The sequence below is a fragment of the Rhea pennata genome, chromosome 9 (assembly GCF_028389875.1).
Source record: "Rhea pennata isolate bPtePen1 chromosome 9, bPtePen1.pri, whole genome shotgun sequence".
Classification (NCBI taxonomy): domain Eukaryota; kingdom Metazoa; phylum Chordata; class Aves; order Rheiformes; family Rheidae; genus Rhea; species Rhea pennata.
Window position 1 is genome coordinate 15,082,740 of NC_084671.1, and position 19,546 is coordinate 15,102,285.

The following is a 19,546-nucleotide window of genomic DNA, read 5'->3' on the forward strand; positions in this document are numbered from 1 at the left end:
GGAAACTGGACATTTTGGGGCTGCAGGGCTCCCCTTGCCCCCGGCTGCTGAAACACGAAACCCGCCTGGCGGGTCAGGACACCTCCACAGCTGCTCCCTCTCCGCACGAGTCCTCTGGGCTAGCAGAAAGGGGTGAAGGCTGCAGCCATTTGTTACTTTGCTTAGTGGCGTTCCTCTTCCTGATGCGTCACAGAAAACAGAACGATCCTTCTAGGTAGAAATTTTACCTTTTTTTTTATTATTATTATTTCTGCGCTGCTAAGGCAGAAGCATACAGGTGACAGTTCTGCACATTCGCATAATGCGGGAACAACTTTTAAATCCACCTTGAAGAAGTTACAGCTCTCAACTCTTATTTACTTTGAAGTTCTCAATGCTGGAAATAGTTCATACACTTTTTAAGTGTGTTACTTACCACAGATTCAAAGTTGTTTTTGAAGAAGAAAGTTCAATAGCAGAATTTTTTTCTATGGAAAGAATATCAAGCATGCCTTTGGGGGGGGGGGGTTTGTATGCAGCTTCTGCCTGAGAGTATTTTTTGAAGGCTTTTCAAACAGCAGAACAGCTGCATCACAGATACAGCAAAAAATACCCAGCTGGTCCCATCCCCCTCTTTGAAATGAAGGATTGCAGACCTTTATTCCTGATCCCTGATCCTTTAAGAGAAAACAGTGAGAAAAACAGCTTTAACAATTTTTGGCACTTCTTACTGTTCCCAGCTAGAAAAAAAAAAAAAAAAAAAAAAAAACACAACACACACACACACACACACAGAAAAAGTTGCATCAGCCCTCATTGCAAATTATCAAAGGCAGGGACAGAGTACAAATCACTAACTCAAGTTAATTGTGGCAAAGACAACACGACATCATGCCAAGTCAGGGCCAAATCCCACAGTTGCAAAGCTGATGCTGTTCGCTCGTCACCCCTCGCACCTGGGGCAGCTGCGACCCAACTCCGCACAGACCCGCACTCCCACTGCTGAGCAGCCTGGGACAGCACTCCTCTTCATGCCATCAGTCACCCTGCATGTCACCTGTTTATTTTTTATCCCCTTCCATTTGTAGACCTTCTCTCTCCCCCAATTTCCTTTTGGTCTCACGGGGAGAGACTGCACATAAGGCTTCTCTCTTGGAAAACAGCTCAAATGCCTGCTCTAACTATACTACCTTAACTTTTATTAGTGTCCTTTCACAAAAACATTTTGAAGCTTTTTGATTTACTCAACTGTGGTTTAGGAGTTTTTTTTTTTTTAATTGTGAAATGTCAGATCCAATTCAATATGAAATGACTATGTTTTCATGAGCTGTCTCTTCATGTAGGAAACGTAGCAGGTTAAGAAATCTTTGTATTATCTAGGCTGCATTTACATTGTGAAATCCACTTTTCAATTTAACTGTGCAATTTAGAGAGCCCAGCTCTTTCTGAATACAATATTGCTTCTTCAGGAATAGTTCGTGATAGTCACTTTTTATTACTCAATTCAAGTGAGTGATTACCTCAATGCTGACCATGTAATTAAAACACCAGAGCCATGCTTTAATCCTACAACACACACAGTAATTACTATGAAAAGCACAACCTCCTTCTGTGCAAGTGCTGTTTTAAATTCTTCACTGAGGTTCCCAGATCTGTTCTCGTGTTTCAGTGGTCTGACAATACTCAAAATCTGAAAATGCCTACAAACTAAAGTACACCAAACTTGCACTGAAATATTCAAGAGACCTTCCTCCTTTGCAGTGATGAGGAAACTGCAATATTGGTTTAAATACGCATTAAATAAGCCCACCTGCAAACATCATAAGAGCTGCCAGTTTTTTAAAAAAATTTGCTAAAGTCAATCCAATACATCTATTAGTGCCAAAAGCAGTAATAAAGGGAACAGTTTTATTTACTTTGTGACACTTGATACTGATTTCAAACAAAATAAGTATATTTGTGAGACTCTATCATAATAAGTACCACAAAAAGCATATAATAGAAACTGCTCTAGGAAGATTATGTATTTTTTACAGCTCTCTAGCCCTCATATTGGAGTTATATACAGTTTCTCTGAACTAGGTACCATCCAGTGTGATGAAGTTAAAAAAAATAAATAAACGACAGTTAACACTGTTATTGGTGAGCGATCATCCAACTGGGAGCACACTGAAAGTATTTCCTCTAAATAGGATACTTCCTAAGGAGTAAAATAAACCTGTGTGAGAAGCCTCACAGTTAGGATGCTCTGGGGCTCAATTTCCACATTATTTGGGGGGAGGGGGAAAGAAGGAAGGGTATTCTGTTTCTTCTTTACACCACTCATTGCTGTACAACTGAGCCTCTACCAAATGCACCACAGTATTAAAACCTCCATCAAGCTAAATCCCTATCAAATGTAAAAAGAGGAAGGGCATTTCTTCTCTTTTGCCCCCATTCAACAGGGAACTATAGTTAGTATTTCCAAAATACAAGTCAGATATCCCTCTGTAATAAAAATTGTACGGAGTAGCTAAGTTTACTTTGCAGTAACTACAGGTATTTTAACCTCTAAAATGCATGAAGGTGTAAAAGGCTGGATAAAATCAAGTAATCAGCCTCTCAATTAAATGAAGCTTTAGGTACAGAAGCAGCAGGTATATTAGGTTGCAATCCAGATGAGTGAGATGAAGCAGAAGGATAAACCGTATTTTTGTTTTCACTGAAAAAAGTGAAAAGGGCTATAGAAGCTTTAATAAAGCCCATAACTAAAATCAACATAAGTTATAACAAAATGGTATATGACTAAAACTTGGGGCTTGGTGACACAGCGAAGGGGAAATCACCCAAACATCTGATGAAGGGACAAATGATCTGAATGAATCAGAACAATGACATTGAGTCTCATTCAAAACCAACTTCATGCATTTGCATGTACTGTACCTCTCCCACAGCTACAGCCTGATTTCATCCAGGATTTTGGAAATCACTACTGGAAAGGTCTTTACTGAAACACAGCAAAGGTTTTGTTTGTTAAGCACTATGCTTCACAAGCACTGGAGGGTGCAAAGCACCCTCATTGAGCACAAAGTGAAAATGAGGTCATGGAGGATCAGGATAAGGAAGAAGAGGGGGAAGGAGGATTTTTGCTCAGTAAGAGCTGCTGCTGATGGTTTGTGCCCCAATTTTGGGTACAGCCACTGGCTGACCTCATCACTAAGAGCAAGACGACATCTGCATTACTCATCCACATCCGTCAAATTTTTAACACATTTGTATTCCAATCTGAAAGTCACACTGTTAAGTGACACTAATTGCTCAGTAGGACTTACTGCTCCGGACGAAGCAGAGCGGGCCATCGTTCAGCCAATCGGAAAAACAGGTCAGTCTGCACACAGCCGTGCAGACACAGCAGCAGTCTGAGCACTGCAACTAACATATACAGAATATAAACTTTAGATTTTGAAATCCTGTATTTGTGAGCCAAACTTAAAGCTACAGTAAATGACTTTGGAAGTCAGAAGTGTTAAAATGCTCACTCTTAGCCCTGCTTACTCTATAGAAATTACCATGTTTGATACAGTAAGAAACAGCACTCACTATTACTGAAAAGGTAGCATCACCACACTGGATTGAATCAAGAGTTCAACTCTTTCTTGTGAAAAGATGCTCTTAGGTCTGATTCAGGTCTTTAGAATCTAGACTAAATATCCCACAGCTGGCAATCCTGTTACCTGCTAAGGAGAAAAGAGATTTAGGAAAGGCACACACCACTACACCTACTTACCACAGTTCATAAACATCTTTGGCAATATATTCATTCTAATGGATTATTCCTGCAGAACATCTTTCAATGACTGCGTGTCACTGCTTTACTCATTCTCAATGTGTTCTGAGATTTCACGAAAGCTCACGTTTGAGAACACAGATAACTAAAATAACTTTCATTCCTTTATTCAAACTTCACATATACAGTGGACAAAAAGACATTTTAAAATAGTTCCATATAATTATATGGATTTTTGCAACATATCAAATTCGGATCAAAATTAAGATAAACAATGTATTCCATAAACAAGCTAAAGCTTAAGTGTATACTTCATTTGTGTAATAAAAACCAAGAACTATTTTGAATACTATAACATTCACCAGTCAAAATCCATTGAGTGGGAAGTTTTTACAGTAATTTGGAGGTTCAAAAATCCCTCTTTACAGGAGCTATCCAACTATATTGTAAACAGCATTTGAATTAGGCAGTCTTCTATCCTTCCAAACAAACTTTGTTTGCAAAAGCAGCTGCTGCAAGTTACAATGGATTCAGAAAGATTTAGACCAGTGGTATTCAGTATAGAGGGTACAAACACCAAGAAGGTATAAGATCATCAGCAGTTATATTTTATATAAAGAGCAGACAGAGCTTAAATCCCTCCTGTCTCCACAGTCCTGATGTGGATTTCCTCCTAAATAGGTGGTTTACTTCAGGTAAGTATTTACTTTTCATGCAACTGGAAAAGTCCAGAAGTTTAGGACAAGAGCAAGAAGAGTGACAGTTGATGTGGTTTTAAAAAGATAAGTTGGAGGGAACTTCCATGTTCTCAAGATAAACCAAGAGAGCTCCAAAAAATCAAGTCCCAATGGAAGAGATAGATGACAGTTAAACACAAAGTTCAAGTTAGCGCATTTCCAGTGTAAAAACATCCTTCCACCAGAAGTTAGTACTGCCTTAGTCAGAAACTAGTAATTGATTCCAAACACAGCTCTTAAAAATAATACAGCTCTTCTTCTAGAGACTGGGAAAATACAGGTAATAACATACTGAAATCTAGATTAACCAGTCAAAATTCTACAAAAAAAGTTGTAAAACTTAAATAATCCCTTTTTAAACTGCTTAACACATCTGATAAATATGTCAATCCAATGTATGCTGTACCATTTGGCTCTTGAATTCCAAACCCTTTCATAGGAGATACCACACCTAGAACATTGTCAAATAAATAGTGAAAAAAACAAAGATACTGTCTTGTGTTTCAAAGCATGAAGAGCAACAGTACATTACGCAAGATAATCAGCGTTATACATACAGGGAATGCCATTCTGGTTGAACAGATGATAAAGCAGTATTCTCCATGAAATACTAGGCACAAGAATAAATCAATTAGACAGTTTTTTCTGCCTAATGAACAAGTCTAAAATTAACATTCTTGGCAATACAACATTGTAACTGATATGCTTCTTGATATTTACGAGCCATAATTGCAAAAGATCATGAAGCAGTGTTTGTATTTGTCTTTGACAAGCAGTTACAGTTCTGGACAGATTTCTTCTATGCTGTGCGCTCTACTTCCCAGCTGGTCACTAGTAGTATGTGCTGCATAAGAAAGATTACAAGAATAGATAACTATTCATGCTCATTGAGTAATTAAAAAAAAGAAAAAAGAAAAAGAAAAAAAAAAGCCACACTGCTGAAATCATCTTTTTCCCCGCAGGTAATGTTTGTCAACCCCAAAGTATGTCCCATCTTTGCAGCTTACATATGCTGTTAGTCCAAGAGCGCAGTAACCTCCAAAATAGTTATTTCACCCTCACATTCTGAAGCTACTGTTTTGCATATCACAGCAGCACTGAATGTTGGCCACCCCTCTACGTGGGAGCTATTAGCCCAAGTGTTACAGATACCAATATGCAAAACTAACATACGAAGTTCCTGTAAACACAAGGTCTTCAGGTCAAATTTCAATTCCAGATTAGATATTTTAAACCAAACCAAGCTAATAAATGGAGCAGTCTGTTATGCTGTTCAAGAAATCATTAAAGTCACTGATTTGAACCAAAGATCTTATGCACTACATGGCAGAAAGTAATAAAGAGAAGATTCCTTCTCAGAGCTTTTGTTATGAAAAAGCCAACCCTAATTCTGCTTTAGAAGAGAAATATACTTGGTGGCATAAAGCAAAGACCAGAGAAAGACAAGTCCAGATGATCATCTTTTCTTAAAGAAAAAAAAAAAAAAAAAAAAAAAAGGCCAGTGGCTGGTTAGGCTTGGGCATGACTTAGACTTAGTCACATGTGCCGTTTAATAAGTGAATAGTATAACTGACAAGCAAAACCAATTTGTGTATGCTCCTGGCCATCTCACTTAAGTCATCTTTATGACGATGCTGACTATGGTTTAAGAAAACACAATGCATTCTGTATCTGCCAAAGGCCAAAAGAGCACACCCAGTCAGCTGACAGCTAAGCTGATCACAGTATCTGAGTAGGGTTATCACAGCAGTGAATAGCTAAACAAACCATAAGCTGAGGACAAAAGTTTTACTGCTTGTCAATGGGCTTGCTACAGAGCACACCCTCATCTCTTCTGCAGAAATAAGCTTTTGTACAGCAGAAGTAAAATCAAGTCTGCACTGAAGTCCTCATTCTTAAATCAACCCGTATCAGGAGTCTTTCTTTCACTGATCTCAGAGCATTTTTAAAGGAAAAGTGTAGAAAGGGATGATGGTCACTATTTTGCTGGCAAAGTCTACCACATTGTTCCTGGAGTCATAAATCGGGTGTAGCCAGAGAATTTCCAAAGAGGCCAAAGTAAACAATCCCAGTGCAGCCTATTGCAACTTTAACATAGTTCTCTTCCTCCAGAAAGCTTCGCTGGTAGTATCTGTATGCACAGATATGGGACACCTACTTGACGAGGCAAGGAAGGAATGATCCATCCACTGAAAAAGCTTGCTAGCCCAGGATGAAAGCAGGGGGAAAGACATACAGTTCTCACCATTACTGACTGGACTGGCCATCTTCATTTCAATCAGCAAGAAATCTCAGTCTGTAACCAAGAAGGGCAACTTATATTAGCAGTCTTGGTGGTACCTGACAGAAGCCTTCTTAAAAACCTACCCTAAGACATCAGCCCCTTTCTCAGCAGAGACATAACAAGAAGGATTTGCAGAAATCAGGAGAACTACTAGTTTTATGCAAACAAACAAAAAAAACTCAGGCAGGATTAGATGGTGGAAAGGAGTATCTGGCAAGAGAAGCTCAGAACCTTTAAGGGATCTTCATGGACAGACAAATTCCAAATGACAAGAGGCTCTCAAATCACCTGAATAACAATCTAGGAGCCAGTAGAACCCCAAATTCACAACAGACTACCAAGAAACCACTCTTGGGTCACAGATTTACCTGGAATGATCATCACTACTATAAAAAAGGCACATTATTGCAGTGGAAGAAATAGACCCTGCTGCCAGTTCTTTCTTATGTAAATTTACACCCAGTCCAAGACCTAATATGAGTGGTAGCCACATCACCAAATGATTTCCACAACTTCAAAAGAATTGAAGTCAAATGAAAGAAATAATTAAAATGTATCTACAAAACATCACACAGAAAAAGGCAGACATTTCCATTGTTGTTAAAAAGAAAGTATCAGAGCTGTTAGACAGTTTAATAGACTGAAGCCAAAATAAGCCCTCACAGGTGTGATATCCTGCATAATCAGGAAACTTCACCCAATACATTGAGTAAAGAAAACTCTCCCGCTCTGCTCTAAAAAAACCACAGTAAAATACAATGATTTGCAGCTGAAGAGCACTTTGAAGGACATCCAGATGAGCAATCTTTCCACATAGTTTCAGAATGATCAAAAAGCATCCTGATATGCTCACAGTCCTAAAGGGAGAAACTTAGGAACAAGAATATTAACTGTATTTTGATCCACTTCCATAAAGGAAAAAAAAAAAAAACAGATTGAAATAGTAATTAAATCCAATTGCCTAGTATAGCCAAAAACAGAGATTAGCAAAGAATCTAAGAAAGTTTTAAAAACAGCTATTTTTAAAAGTGCTCCGTGGCTCAAAAAAAAACATTTAATTAACATTTATAAGAAAGGAGCCCTCAGAATAAAGACAAGAGAATGCTCAAGACAGATCATCTCCACAAAGGTTATTTCAGTAAAACCTTGGCATTACTTCAGCAGGGCTAAAGTATATGAACATTTATCAGTCTCAGTGTAGGAAATATTTTAAAATATGAGCAATGATGAAAGACATGGAGCTGATGTTTATTAACACAATTTTGACTAGATTCCATCATCCTTTCACCCTAGAGTCACACACAATCAGTTTGGAGGCCATTTAATTCATGAGCCATTGCAGAAGTGAGACCGATATTTAACCTCTGAAGAGCTGATCAAGTACACAGATCAAAAATTAAGAGAGAATAAAACACTAAGTTTTGTTAAGCAGAGTGATATAAAACAAAAATGGAAAATTGAGAAATATGTGAAGTTAATAGTGTTTCTGTAAGCCATAGAGTGAACCAGGTAGAGTTAATGGGTTGATAAACTGGCAGTTACATTTATGGAGTCTATCAGCCATAAGCAGTCTAAAACTGATAATTACCATTGGTGGCTCAGAAGCTGGGTTATGAAGCAAGGTGGAATGGACTTCAACAATAGAGATGGAAAAATGCTGCAAAGGTGTGCCTTTTTCCACTGGAGAATGCAGCTGGGGAACGGAGTTACCTCCCTGTTTTACAGCAGAGTGCAGAAAGATGGCAGCTTCAGGCCATGTAGAAAGGTCATAAGGATGCTACTGGAGCCCTCCTTTCCCCTGGAGAGTGAAGTTCTAGTAAATAGCCATTGCAAGGCATATTCTAAGGAAGTCAACCAACTAATGGGTCTCAGACATATACCAAACGACCCTTCAGCAATTATGGGGGCATTAGGCCTCTTATAATAAACAGTAGAACTAAAATGTGCAATCGACAGATTTTTTTTTAAAAAAAATCCAACTTTGCAAGTCACCTTATTATACAGATTTTAAACTCATTTTAGAACAGTTCTTAGTTCACACTGTTGCAAAAAGCAAATGTGAACCAATTTAAACCCGTGCAGCATCTTCCCAAGTCTGCAGACTGTGCTAATGTCTCACAACTTTGCCAAGCAACAGAAGAATGAGGCTTACAAACTTTAACATTCATTGCCACTAGTCTCACAAGCAGAGATGTCCATTTCTTCATGCTAAGAGCTTGTTCAGAGTGCTGTTACACATATAGGTAGTAACTAAAAAACTGTAGTTATTCACCAGAAGGCCTCCACAAATTCAGAGACTGCTTTTATTACATAGTCTACAATTTTCACTCACAGTGAAGCTTAGGGACAGAAGAGAAGGTGTCAGCCTCTAGCTATCAAATTAATATCAAGAGACAGCTCTGAAGCAGGTTCTAGAAACAGTTCCCAGCTACAAGTCCCAGATTTCTTAGCTTTCTTAGTTTCCCAGCCAAGAGGAAGGCTGAGCTGCTTATCCCATAGTACAAAAGTGTGTTACTGCTTAAACACAAGCACATACTGACGTCCTAACAGCATAGTTTTAAGTTACAGTAAGATATACAGTAGTTCTTACTTATGAAAACAAGGATCCTATTCTCAACAGGGAAGAAGCAGTCATGCTAGTCTCGCACTGATCACTAAAGGATGGTTTGGGAGCAGAATGGAAAGTGAACCCATACGGCTCTCCCATGAGGCCACACCTTGAAAAATTCTGTATAAGACACTCACTCTTCCTCTAAAAATAATGCTTTCAGCTTCAGTACCAAGAGTCAGTTATGCTGTGGAAATAGTACTGTCCTCAAGCAGGAGTGCTTGCTTTTCTGTTGTGCCACAACAATAAAAAAAAGCCCTCACCCTTAATATTTTTAGTAGCATTCTACAAACCTATCAAGACAGCACACAATATTACACATTAAGCATTACATACATAATTTCCCTTTTCTATTCATTCTTACACTTAAGTCTATTGATTTTCCAATAGCTGAAAAGACTATCAATACTTAAATATGCTTTTTGATTAATCAGCAGCTCACCATGTTCAGTTGCTTCCGTGTTCATTGTTTCTACATCTGCAGCATCATGCATCTCTTCATCTTCATCCTCATCATCTTCACTATGTAGTTCTTTTGCAATAAGCTGTCTTGCCAGTTTGATATTTCGCCCTTCATTGTAGTGCATCTTTCTCTTCATTTCAAACTGTTTCTTCTTTTCTGTGGACAAAGAAATCTAAATACTGAATTGATATTTTAATCAGCTTATCTTCTCTTCAGAGACACATGAGCATTAACTACTTCCCAGGTCAGTTTCACTCCCACTTTAAAAATATTCTTTACACCATCAGCCAACACTTGAATTTGCAGCACGTTCTTCAAGCAGTGAAACTTCTATCAAACAAGTCTGACTTAAAAGGCCTAACAGTTAACGCACTGAAGTGGCTAGAGTGCTATTAAAGAACCTATCTGCAAGTGAGAGCAAGTCTGATCAAGAAAAGCATCTAGGAACCATGCAAGAAATTCCAAAGTTAAACAAGTCTCATTTTAAGCAAACTTATGGGTAAATGAGACATCACTGGTATGCTAGAAAATGAACTTCTGCAGATATCTAAATTGACTATTGGCTAATTACCAAAGGCCAATTATCTGAGATGCATTTACTAAGCATGGAAGAAAATATTTTCCACTTTCCCCATGGCTTGAAGCCTAACTTTTCTCTATATATCCAACATTCCCATAACAGGTCTGGCAGTAACTCACTTTAATCAAATTAAACTCTGCTTCTTGGCAGCCCCAACACTGTTTTTGTCTTCCTCACCAGAATTGTAAGATTAGACGCTCAAAGCTGATGAATGGGGCTAGGAAATATGAGAAGCAACAGCTAGATAACACAAGCTTGAAACCTTAGAAGTATTATTGTTCAACTGTATCCTCAAAATGTTCTAGCCCAAGCTAAGGCAGAATAGCATCTCTGCTGAAGATGCATGAGTCAATTTGTTTCGGAATATTTATAGTTTTCTTGCTAGATCCATCTACCAGTTGATTTGAAGCTAACATAAAAACAAAAAGCATCTATTTATTTCTAAGCAATTAGTAGTGCTTTAATTGCAGTAGTACTCATTAAATCATTAATTCTACCTGAAATGTGGCCCTATTAAGGAATACTCCCTCATCCCCAAAACAAAAAAAGCCCCTCCTCTAAGAACTCCTGGTTTCTTAAAAGGAATTTACACACCTTAAGCTTGTATACAAGGGGTCATCCAGCAGCAGCAAGCTTCCTCTTTATATGTGGATCCCAAACCAAACAGTCCTGACTGAACAGCCAGTGATACTTATTTCTAATCTTAACTTACCTCCAGTTAGGAGGAAACTAAGGAAAGGTGAAGTATCTCCACTTTTAAATGACAACACCTTTATACTAGCTATTACCTTTCCTTTCCAAGTAGTTCTCCCAAAAAGCTAAAACTACTTGGGGGGGGGGGGAATTATGCCTACCTCGTTCTTCAGGTGTTAATTCTTCATCATCATCATCCTCCTCCTCACTGCTTTCCTCCTGCTTTGCTAGGATCTTAGGTCCCTTACCTTCAGCTGCAGCTGCTAGTCTACATAAAACATGTAATACAAAACACTGAAGAAGCAAGCAAGCTTTCACAATCTAAAATACATAAATTTCAGAATACTCATACAGACTGCTTTATCCAGTATTTTTGCCACATTTATGTGTACTAACATTCTGCAAAAGACCATTTTCATTCCAGTGGCACTATTAAGCACAGAAAATTACTTTGTTTAACTGCAGTTAGCAAAAGTCTGACTTCTAAGAACAGCAACACCTTTCCATCCAAAAAGCAACTACTTCTACAAAGATAAAATTATCTCAACGTTAAGTCTGTTTTCTATAGCAATACTTACTTTTTAGTCAACACATCTGCTTTTAAGGGCTCATTTGATTCTGAATCACTCACTGCATCCTCATCATCTTCTCCTACCATGCTTCAAAGGCAAACAAAGAGTAGCTGTAATCAGTAACTTGCTGCTCAAAATTTAATTGATAAAACAATCCAAATCTTACAACATTCAATTAAAAGGCTTGTTTATTACTTGAAGAGTTTTCTAAATCTAATTTAAATATTTAAGAGTTACAGCTTTATATTTATATAAATGAGAGATATCACCTGAAAACCAATACAATTCAGATTTACTTATTCCATTAATAATCTAAGGCCTAATACACATAGATCTTATCATCCTTTTTGGCAGTACTGCTTGATAACTGTAAGATTTATTTAGCAGCTTTGTGAACACATATATCCAGTAGGATTGCATAGTCTGTCAGCTATAGTTTTAGTAAATATTGCATCATCCAAAAGGCCATGTTTGCTGCAGAACTACTACTATATTGCCTAGCATCAAAGATTAAAGTTATTTAGGACAGCTGTTTGGCAAGCCTACCTGTGATAAGGAGTACTTGGCTCATCTATTTTCATCAAACCATAATCTTTGCCTGCTGGATGGTACGTAGCGATGATGTTCATTTCATCCCACTTCTGGGATTTTTTACTGAAATCAGAAAGCCAAATTAATTGTCTTGTAGTCTAAATGTTCCTTTCCTATGGTCAAACAGAAGAAATTATGTTTAGAACATTCTGGTTTTGCACAGAATGTAGTGGAGGGCAAAAGATATTGTTATGACACACAGGTATGTTCAAAGTGTAAATATGATTATTAAACACCGAGTCACAACAAATGGGTGCAACTTTACAACTCCTTCCCTAACAAATCATGATAGCTAAACGAATTCATGGTTTTATAAATACATTCAAATACACACATGCACATATTTTCCCCCATCCCAAGAGACTACCAGTCCTGTTCAATCACTGTCCCATTAACTGTCTGCTCTTGTTACAAGTCACTGGCAAATTAATCTTGCTCTTGCTACAACTCACAACACTTCTACAAAACCAAGTAACTTCCCCCAACCTCTGCTCAGTCACCTGCTATGATTATTAGTGAAACTGTTGCACAAACAACACCAACTAACAACTAATTCCTGCACTAAAACATGTACCACTAAACTTCTGTTCTTTAATACTGCTTTTGTCACTCTAATCTGGAATCATAAAATGAGACCACTGCTGTTATTAAGCCACAGTTTCATACCTTACAGAGACATCCAGCAGAAATCATGCATTATTTAGAATTTCCTTGATTAATTAGAGAATGTACCATTTTATGTATGTGTGCATATATACACACATATTTTATGCATACAGGCAGAAACAAAAATATGCAGAGCAAAATATGCAAGCCACAAAGCAAGCAACTGCCCTGGTCTTTCCCTTAGACTAATCCACAAAATCTAGAATATTAAATTCCACCATTTAATATTAGCTTCTCTGCTAACATATGCCTGAAATATTTTAAGTTATGATTTAAGGAAGAAAATGTTACAAAATGTTACATAGTTTTAGTTTTGGTGAGGTATTTCATTAAATTTAACTGCTCTTAAACACAAACTGTTCTAACAACAAGTTACCAATTCTGAAGATGCTCAATCTCAGTAACACAAATTCTTGTAAGCAGAACACTATCCGTAAAACAGAGACACTGATCAAAATTCTCAGCATAAACTAAATCCTACATTTATGGAGAGTACCACATATAATGCAATGGAAAAATTGTTAAAGATAAAAAATATAGAAGCGGAATTTACATGGAGTTCTATATACTACAAATCTATAATGCATACAAGTAAGTGAACTCAGTCACCTTACCATATACTAAGCCAGGCCAAATCCTCATGTTTGAGGTTTCACATCTATTTAACCATTTTGTTCAATTTGCAACACAAGGATTACAATCTGAATGGACAAAACATCAGCCAGATTGACTGCTCCGATATGTTTGGCAGAGTGGAGAGTCACAAGCTTGATGATGACAAAGCAAGAACTCCAGGTCTAGAAATATCAGCTATTCGTATCACCTACTTGGCAGTCTAAATTCACAAATTAAACATCAGCCAAACATCTGCTTCAAGTTTATCTATGACTAACATGAGATGATAATGTGGTTCCATATTGAGTACCTGAGAATTTTACTGGTCACAGCAGTATGTGGACTGTCCATACCAGGACAGTGGTATGCAATCCCTATAATAGAGGGAGAGCTTAGTTTAAGAGGAAATAAAACAGATGGGAGAAAACTCCTAATACATGCCTCTGTGCTCACTGGAATTGCCTCCGAGTACAGCTTCACAGCAGCACTCAGTATAAAATCAAGGCTCCTGCCTGCCCATGTGATCTCACTGCCTCCTTTCCGCCAGCACTCATACACTGATTCAAGAGAAAGTTAATCTTTTTTTTTTAGGGTTGTTTTCTGCTTGTTCACTGTCTGGCTGCACAAGCACAGGCAAAAACGTAAGAGAAATATTGTACCAAGTAGCCTTCCCCTCCCACCCACTCACTCACCCCCCACACACACACAAAAAGAAAACAAAGTAATTTTTTGTAAGACTGATTTTCTGCTAGTTTCAGACTCCTGAACTGGCTCACAGCAGAATCCAACAAGCACCAGTGCCTGTGCTGCGGAGGCAGCAGGAACAGAAAGCAGACAATGTCATAGGCTACCTGCTTGTGCCTTCATATAAAAATAAACAGTCCTCAAATAGAGGGAAGGCTGGAGTTTCTAGCCGAGGCTGGAGAGGAGTATCAGAACAGTAACTGTGAATTGGGAGTCAAATAACCTAAATGAGGGAATGGGAGAGAAAACGAGGACCTAAAAAAATCAGGTCTGAACTCAGAATCTCATTTGATGTGTTGCTCCAAGACTGAACTTGAAATGCACCTGACTGGCAAAGGCTAAAAACTAGTCTTCATTCTTGCAATTCCAACTAAAACTGGACCCTGCAGGAGATGGTGACCCGTTTGCTTCTGCTTGCAACTAATGCTTAGGTTACGGTGCAAGGGAAATCTTCCCATACTCCACACAGTCTACTAAGCACAGCAGGAGAGCTGTGATAATGGGACCCATTCCACAAGACCAAAAGGAACAAAATTACCAGAAATGGATCAGCAGCTGGATTTCTAAAGACAGGACAAAGACTCACGAAGCCTCCCAACTACAGGCAAACTGACTACATTTATTCATGGCAAGGAGCCACAGGAATTGACTTCAGGGGACTCAGGCACGTATCCAATAAAAACCAAGACCAGGGACTACAAAAGCAAAAAGGCTCTAGCAAGGATTCCTATTTTTTTAAGACTCCAAAGAAAATCTGTGCATACATTTTCCTGAGCTTGAAATCAGGCCACTTGTGCATTTGGGATGATGGCAGACAATTCCACTGGTTTGGTTGCCTGAGGGGGACAATTCACCACTATCCTGCAGCAAAGGGGCAGAAAATCAAAGCCTACTGGAGAACAGGCCCGAGCACTCTAGTGCAAAGGGAAAGAGCCAGATCAGTTCCTGGGTCAACAGCAGCAAGAACAATTCCCAGACACCTCAGTGCTGGGAAAAGCACCCTAGACAGCAAAGACCCAGATGAGAAAAGTGTATTTTAGTTGTCTAGAACTAGTACTGGTGTTGAAATATATCTGTATGAGACATCAGTATCTTGTTTGCCTTCTCCCTTTGTACTTTACTAACTCAGCATGCTACCTTCACTGTCACAGACCAGCACAAATCTAGACAGCTCTAACCACCCTAAAACTAGAATCGGTAAAAGCAAGGACAGAAAGAAGGTAACTGCTTCAGCCTCTGAAGTTTAAACTGCCTTTGTTCACAACTCAATACTTAGCAATAATATTGGCAACCTCAGAAAATCTTTTTGGCATACACTAGACTCGAAATTAGACACTCTACAGACTGCAATTCAGGAATTTATAAGTGCAAGATTTTCATGGCATTTTTTAGTACTCATTTCTTTTAACTTACATACCAACATTAAAAGCCTTGGCCGTGGAACACCTTCCAAAAAATAAATAAATAAATAAAATTCAGTGGTAAACAGAAAAAGATGTCATTTCACCCCTGGGTGTAAAATGTCTTCACATGAGGGTGACTAACTGCTCTAAAAAAACCCACACCTTCCTTGATTGTCTCTAATTTAGCATGCTTAGGCACGCCAGAGCAGCATAAAATTAATGATACAAGTTTAGGATAATCACAGGAAAATGCTTCCTGACATCGCTTCAGATATAAAATATGAACTCTAATCTTCCTTAGTAAAATCAGATTTGAAAAGTGAAAAATGCCAAAAGCATTCACCTGCTCTCATTTTAAAATGTTTAAATAATTGTTTGCTTTGAGATTACACCTTGATAGGTCAGAAGCCCCCGCAGCAGTACTCCTCTAAGAAATGCTGCTCTCCTGCCCCACTTGCTCCCACCACAGCAGACCCTCCTCTTGTTTGTCCCAACAAAGCTGTGTGCAGGACTGCACTGCAAAACAGGTCAAGGAACTGGATTCAGCTAAATACACACAAACACACACTTAGTTACTTGGTAAAATGCTAGACCAGAGCCTTCACAGGCTCTTACCAGAACTGTAAGGCAAGTCATACTGCACACCAATCACGCCATGAACATATCTACCATTAAACTATGATGTTAGCTCTCAGGGTGCCGTCCTAGTGGTGTCCTGGTTTCACATGCTTTGCTCTTGCATCACACCTTCATTAAGGAAGTTTTCCAAAGATTTTAACCACCACTAGCAACAGCGCAGGTCAACAATGATGTAAACACACGAGCGCTATACTGAACAGGGTGTTTTAAACGAAGAGAGCTGACACAATGAGTTCCTTCATCTGCAGCTATGAATTTCAGTATTAGGACTAAGCAGAGGCTGTTAATAGAAGCACACCTAATAAACAGATTCCTTAGTTTATAAACTAGTTTTTCTTAAAAGAAAAATCACAGCTGTACCATTTGTCATTCTTTTAAATAAAAATAATGATTTTGCTACAGTCAGAAATAACACAGATTTAATCAAGCTTCCATAGTTGGCAACCAAAAATAACATCTGCACACAAGCTAGTTTTAAAAAAATCCTATACTGTTCTTTCCAGGAAAGCTTCCAGCACAATCTGCCAGGTTTAGCCAATATCCTTTAGCTTGCAAGGCAATTTCTGAATTAATCTAATGACGCATTTACTGACTTGCATTGGCAGACAGGAAATAGGAACTGGATTCCTGCCCATTTAACTGCATCACAAGAAATTATTGTATCCTATAACCAGCTATGCTATACATATAATCATTTTACAAGATGGTATAAAGAGACTAGAGAATATTAAGCTACTAACAACCAGTTTAACTAGAGATCAGGTGTGGCGGAAAACAGAAAGATAGTAACAACATTTATGTAACATATTGCCACTGACATTCACCTCTTTCAAAAACATCATCTCATTCCTTCAGTTGCATTAACTCCTCCCTGGAAAGCTGGAACATTCAATACAGGCAATATCACAAATAAAAAACTTTTAGTCTTAACTCTGATAGATGGGAACCATATTCATGACTTAACTAGGCCAAGTGGAAGAAGGAACACTATCAAATAAACATGCAAACTTTGTTTATTATATTATACCTCTTCTTTCAATACTGAGTGAGGTCCCAAATGAACAACACTGCCAAGAGCAGTTTTATAAACAGGGAGTTCAGGTCTAGCCCTCGTCATCATAACACTATGGAATCTCAGCACTACAGCAGGCAGCAGGTACCCGGTGATAACGTCGGCACTAACGCAGGAATTTGTACATGTCAAGGACAGCTAAAGATCACTTCTTTTATATTTGGACTAACTCTGAGTGTTACAATTAAACTAAGATTTTCTCATCGTTAAAAGCACAAGTCACTTCATCAGTGCATCTTCACAAGTGTGAGATCTTCGGAGGTGAATCTTGGAGAACCAAGCACAGATCCTACTTATGCTTCAGTCTAGCACAAGTCTTCTCCCCACAGACTCCTGCTCAGGAAGTGAGCAGGTTTCCCATTGCAAACTATATTTTCCCAAACTGTATCTTATCTTTCTAGCAACTGTAAAACCTTCCCATTTGTCAACCGCCTTTTTGGAAAAGCTTTTAAAGGTAATTTTACTTCTGTCAGTGTTCCCTGAACAGCGAAGAACCACATTAGCTCCTTTAGCTGCCACACTGGGCAGCCAGGTCACCGTCCCGGTAACACCAGCTGCGACCAGAGGAGCTGTGCCCTGCTTCCCGCAGCGCTCGCTCTCACCCACAGCCCTTACCGTCCGCCGCCTTCTTACCACAGACCCGTGTTTCAAACCGCGCGCCAGCCTCCCACGCGCGGCGAGGCCTTGGCCTCCCACACACGGGTTTTTTCCCGGGGGAGCTCCTGGCCGCAGGCGCGCAGGCTTTCCGCGCCCTGCTGACACGCGCGCAGCGCGGCCTCCCGGCGGCGTGCTGAGCCAAGCAGCCCGCGGCAGCCGCTTGCCCAGGCCGCCTCTGACCCACCGAGCGCGGCGGAGGGGGGAGGCCGCCCCAGCCCGCTCCCCAAGCCCCTCCCGCGGCGGCCGTGCGGCAGCAGAGCGGGCCTCGGCAGGGCCCGGCGCGCCACGCCACCGGCCGCTCGCTCGTCCGCGCGCTGCTGCGTGCCCAGGCCAGGCCGCCACCGGGAGCGGGAGAGCCAGCAACGGCGCCCCGAGCGCCCGCCGGGACAGAGCCCCGCGCAGCGGCAGCCCCCACCGCGCCCCGGCCCGGCCCGGGCCCGCCGCCGCCCGCCGCCTCACCCGTGCTCGTCCTCGTCGCGGGCCGGGCTGGCCCGCCGCGCCCCGGGGGCCGCGCCCCCCGCCGACAGCGCGCCGCCGCCCTTCTTCAGGATGCCCTTGATGGGCCTGCGCCCCGCCGCGCCCGACGTGGAGGCGGCCGGCACCGAGGGCGCCTCCATGGCCGCGCCGCTCGTCCGGCTCCGGCTCCGGCTCCGGCTCCGGCTCCGGGAGCGGGTCCGGGGCCGCCGCCGCCGCCGCCGCGCCCGGTGCGTCACAACCGCCCCGCGCGTCACAACCGCCCGCGCGGCGCTCGGCGCGGCGCTGCCACCGCGCCCCCTGGCGGCCGGCGGAGCGCGCTGCCCCCCGCCCGCCCCGGCCGCTGTGCGCCTGCGCGGCCGCGCCCCGCCCCGCCCCGCCCCGCCCCGCCCCGCCCCGCCGGGGGTGGTCTCGAGCGCGCGGGCCGGGGGGGCGGGATCGCGCGGGTGTGCGGAGGGTTTCACGCGCAGCGGGTTCGCGCGCGGCTGCGGGGCTTCTGGAGGCGCGCGAGGCCCTGGCACACGCAGGGGCCCGGCACGCGCTCGCATCCCCCCGCGGGCGCCCCGCGGCGCGCGGCTGCTCGCAGGGAAAGGCGGCTGCGGCGCCACGCGGGCCCCTGCGCGATGACCCCACGCGCGCCGTGACGCAGAGGCGCCACAGCCGCCGCCATGCGGCAGCGTCGTGGTGTCTGGCGGGGCGGCCCGTGCCGCAGGGCGGGGTCGGGGCGGCGCGCAGGGCCCGGAGCTCGCCGGCGCCCGGGTTGGGCGGAGCGCTGGGCTCCCCGCGGGGCCGCGCACACGCCGCGGTCAGCGTGCGCGATCCGCGCTTCGGGCCGCAGCAGCGGGAGAGCCCGCCGCGGGAGCCGTCTCCGTGGCCGCGTCCCCTGCTGCCAGCGCCCGCCCGCGCGGCTCGTCCCGGGAGCCCCGTTCCCGCGGCGGGAGCTGCCGGAGCCGCGCTCCGCCTGGGCCCCTCAGCGGGTCGCGGGGCGCCGGGTAGCCCGTCT

At 42.0% G+C, this 19,546-nt stretch overlaps 1 protein-coding gene across 5 annotated transcripts; it reads right to left on the reverse strand.

Annotated features, from left to right (window-relative positions):
• Nucleotides 1–247: 247 nt before the first annotated feature.
• On the reverse strand, nt 248–18,747 carry PPP1R2 (protein phosphatase 1 regulatory inhibitor subunit 2). 5 transcript variants are annotated; one of them, XM_062582765.1, is made up of 8 exons: nt 18,529–18,746; nt 12,229–12,336; nt 11,689–11,769; nt 11,272–11,378; nt 9,817–9,993; nt 3,559–3,695; nt 3,291–3,390; nt 592–656 (listed from the first exon to the last, which is right to left on the reverse strand). In XM_062582765.1, exons 1-6 carry the CDS (start codon nt 18,684–18,686, stop codon nt 3,631–3,633), a joined length of 696 nt encoding a protein of 231 aa, XP_062438749.1. In that variant the 5' UTR covers nt 18,687–18,746; the 3' UTR covers nt 592–656; nt 3,291–3,390; nt 3,559–3,630. The 5 variants fall into 5 exon arrangements, with proteins under 5 accessions (XP_062438747.1, XP_062438749.1, XP_062438751.1 ...); XM_062582767.1 differs by lacking the exons at nt 592–656; nt 3,291–3,390; nt 3,559–3,695 and adding exons at nt 3,897–5,326; nt 6,728–6,778 and having other exon boundaries at nt 18,529–18,744; XM_062582763.1 differs by lacking the exons at nt 3,291–3,390; nt 3,559–3,695 and having other exon boundaries at nt 248–656; nt 18,529–18,747.
• Between the last annotated feature and the right edge of the window lie 799 nt (nt 18,748–19,546).

What these genes read in the sequence shown, in the direction of transcription:
- PPP1R2 (XM_062582763.1), bottom strand. Translation starts at nt 18,686, where the DNA reads ATGGAGGCGCCCTCGGTGCCGGCCGCCTCCACGTCGGGCGCGGCGGGG. An exon ending in CCAAGTACTCCTTATCACAG is followed by an intron (nt 11,770 to 12,228) that starts GTAGGCTTGCCA and finishes TTGCCTTTGAAG; the next exon opens with CATGGTAGGAGAAGATGATG. An exon ending in CACGGAAGCAACTGAACATG is followed by an intron (nt 657 to 9,816) that starts GTGAGCTGCTGA and finishes TTTCTCTTAAAG; the next exon opens with GATCAGGGATCAGGAATAAA.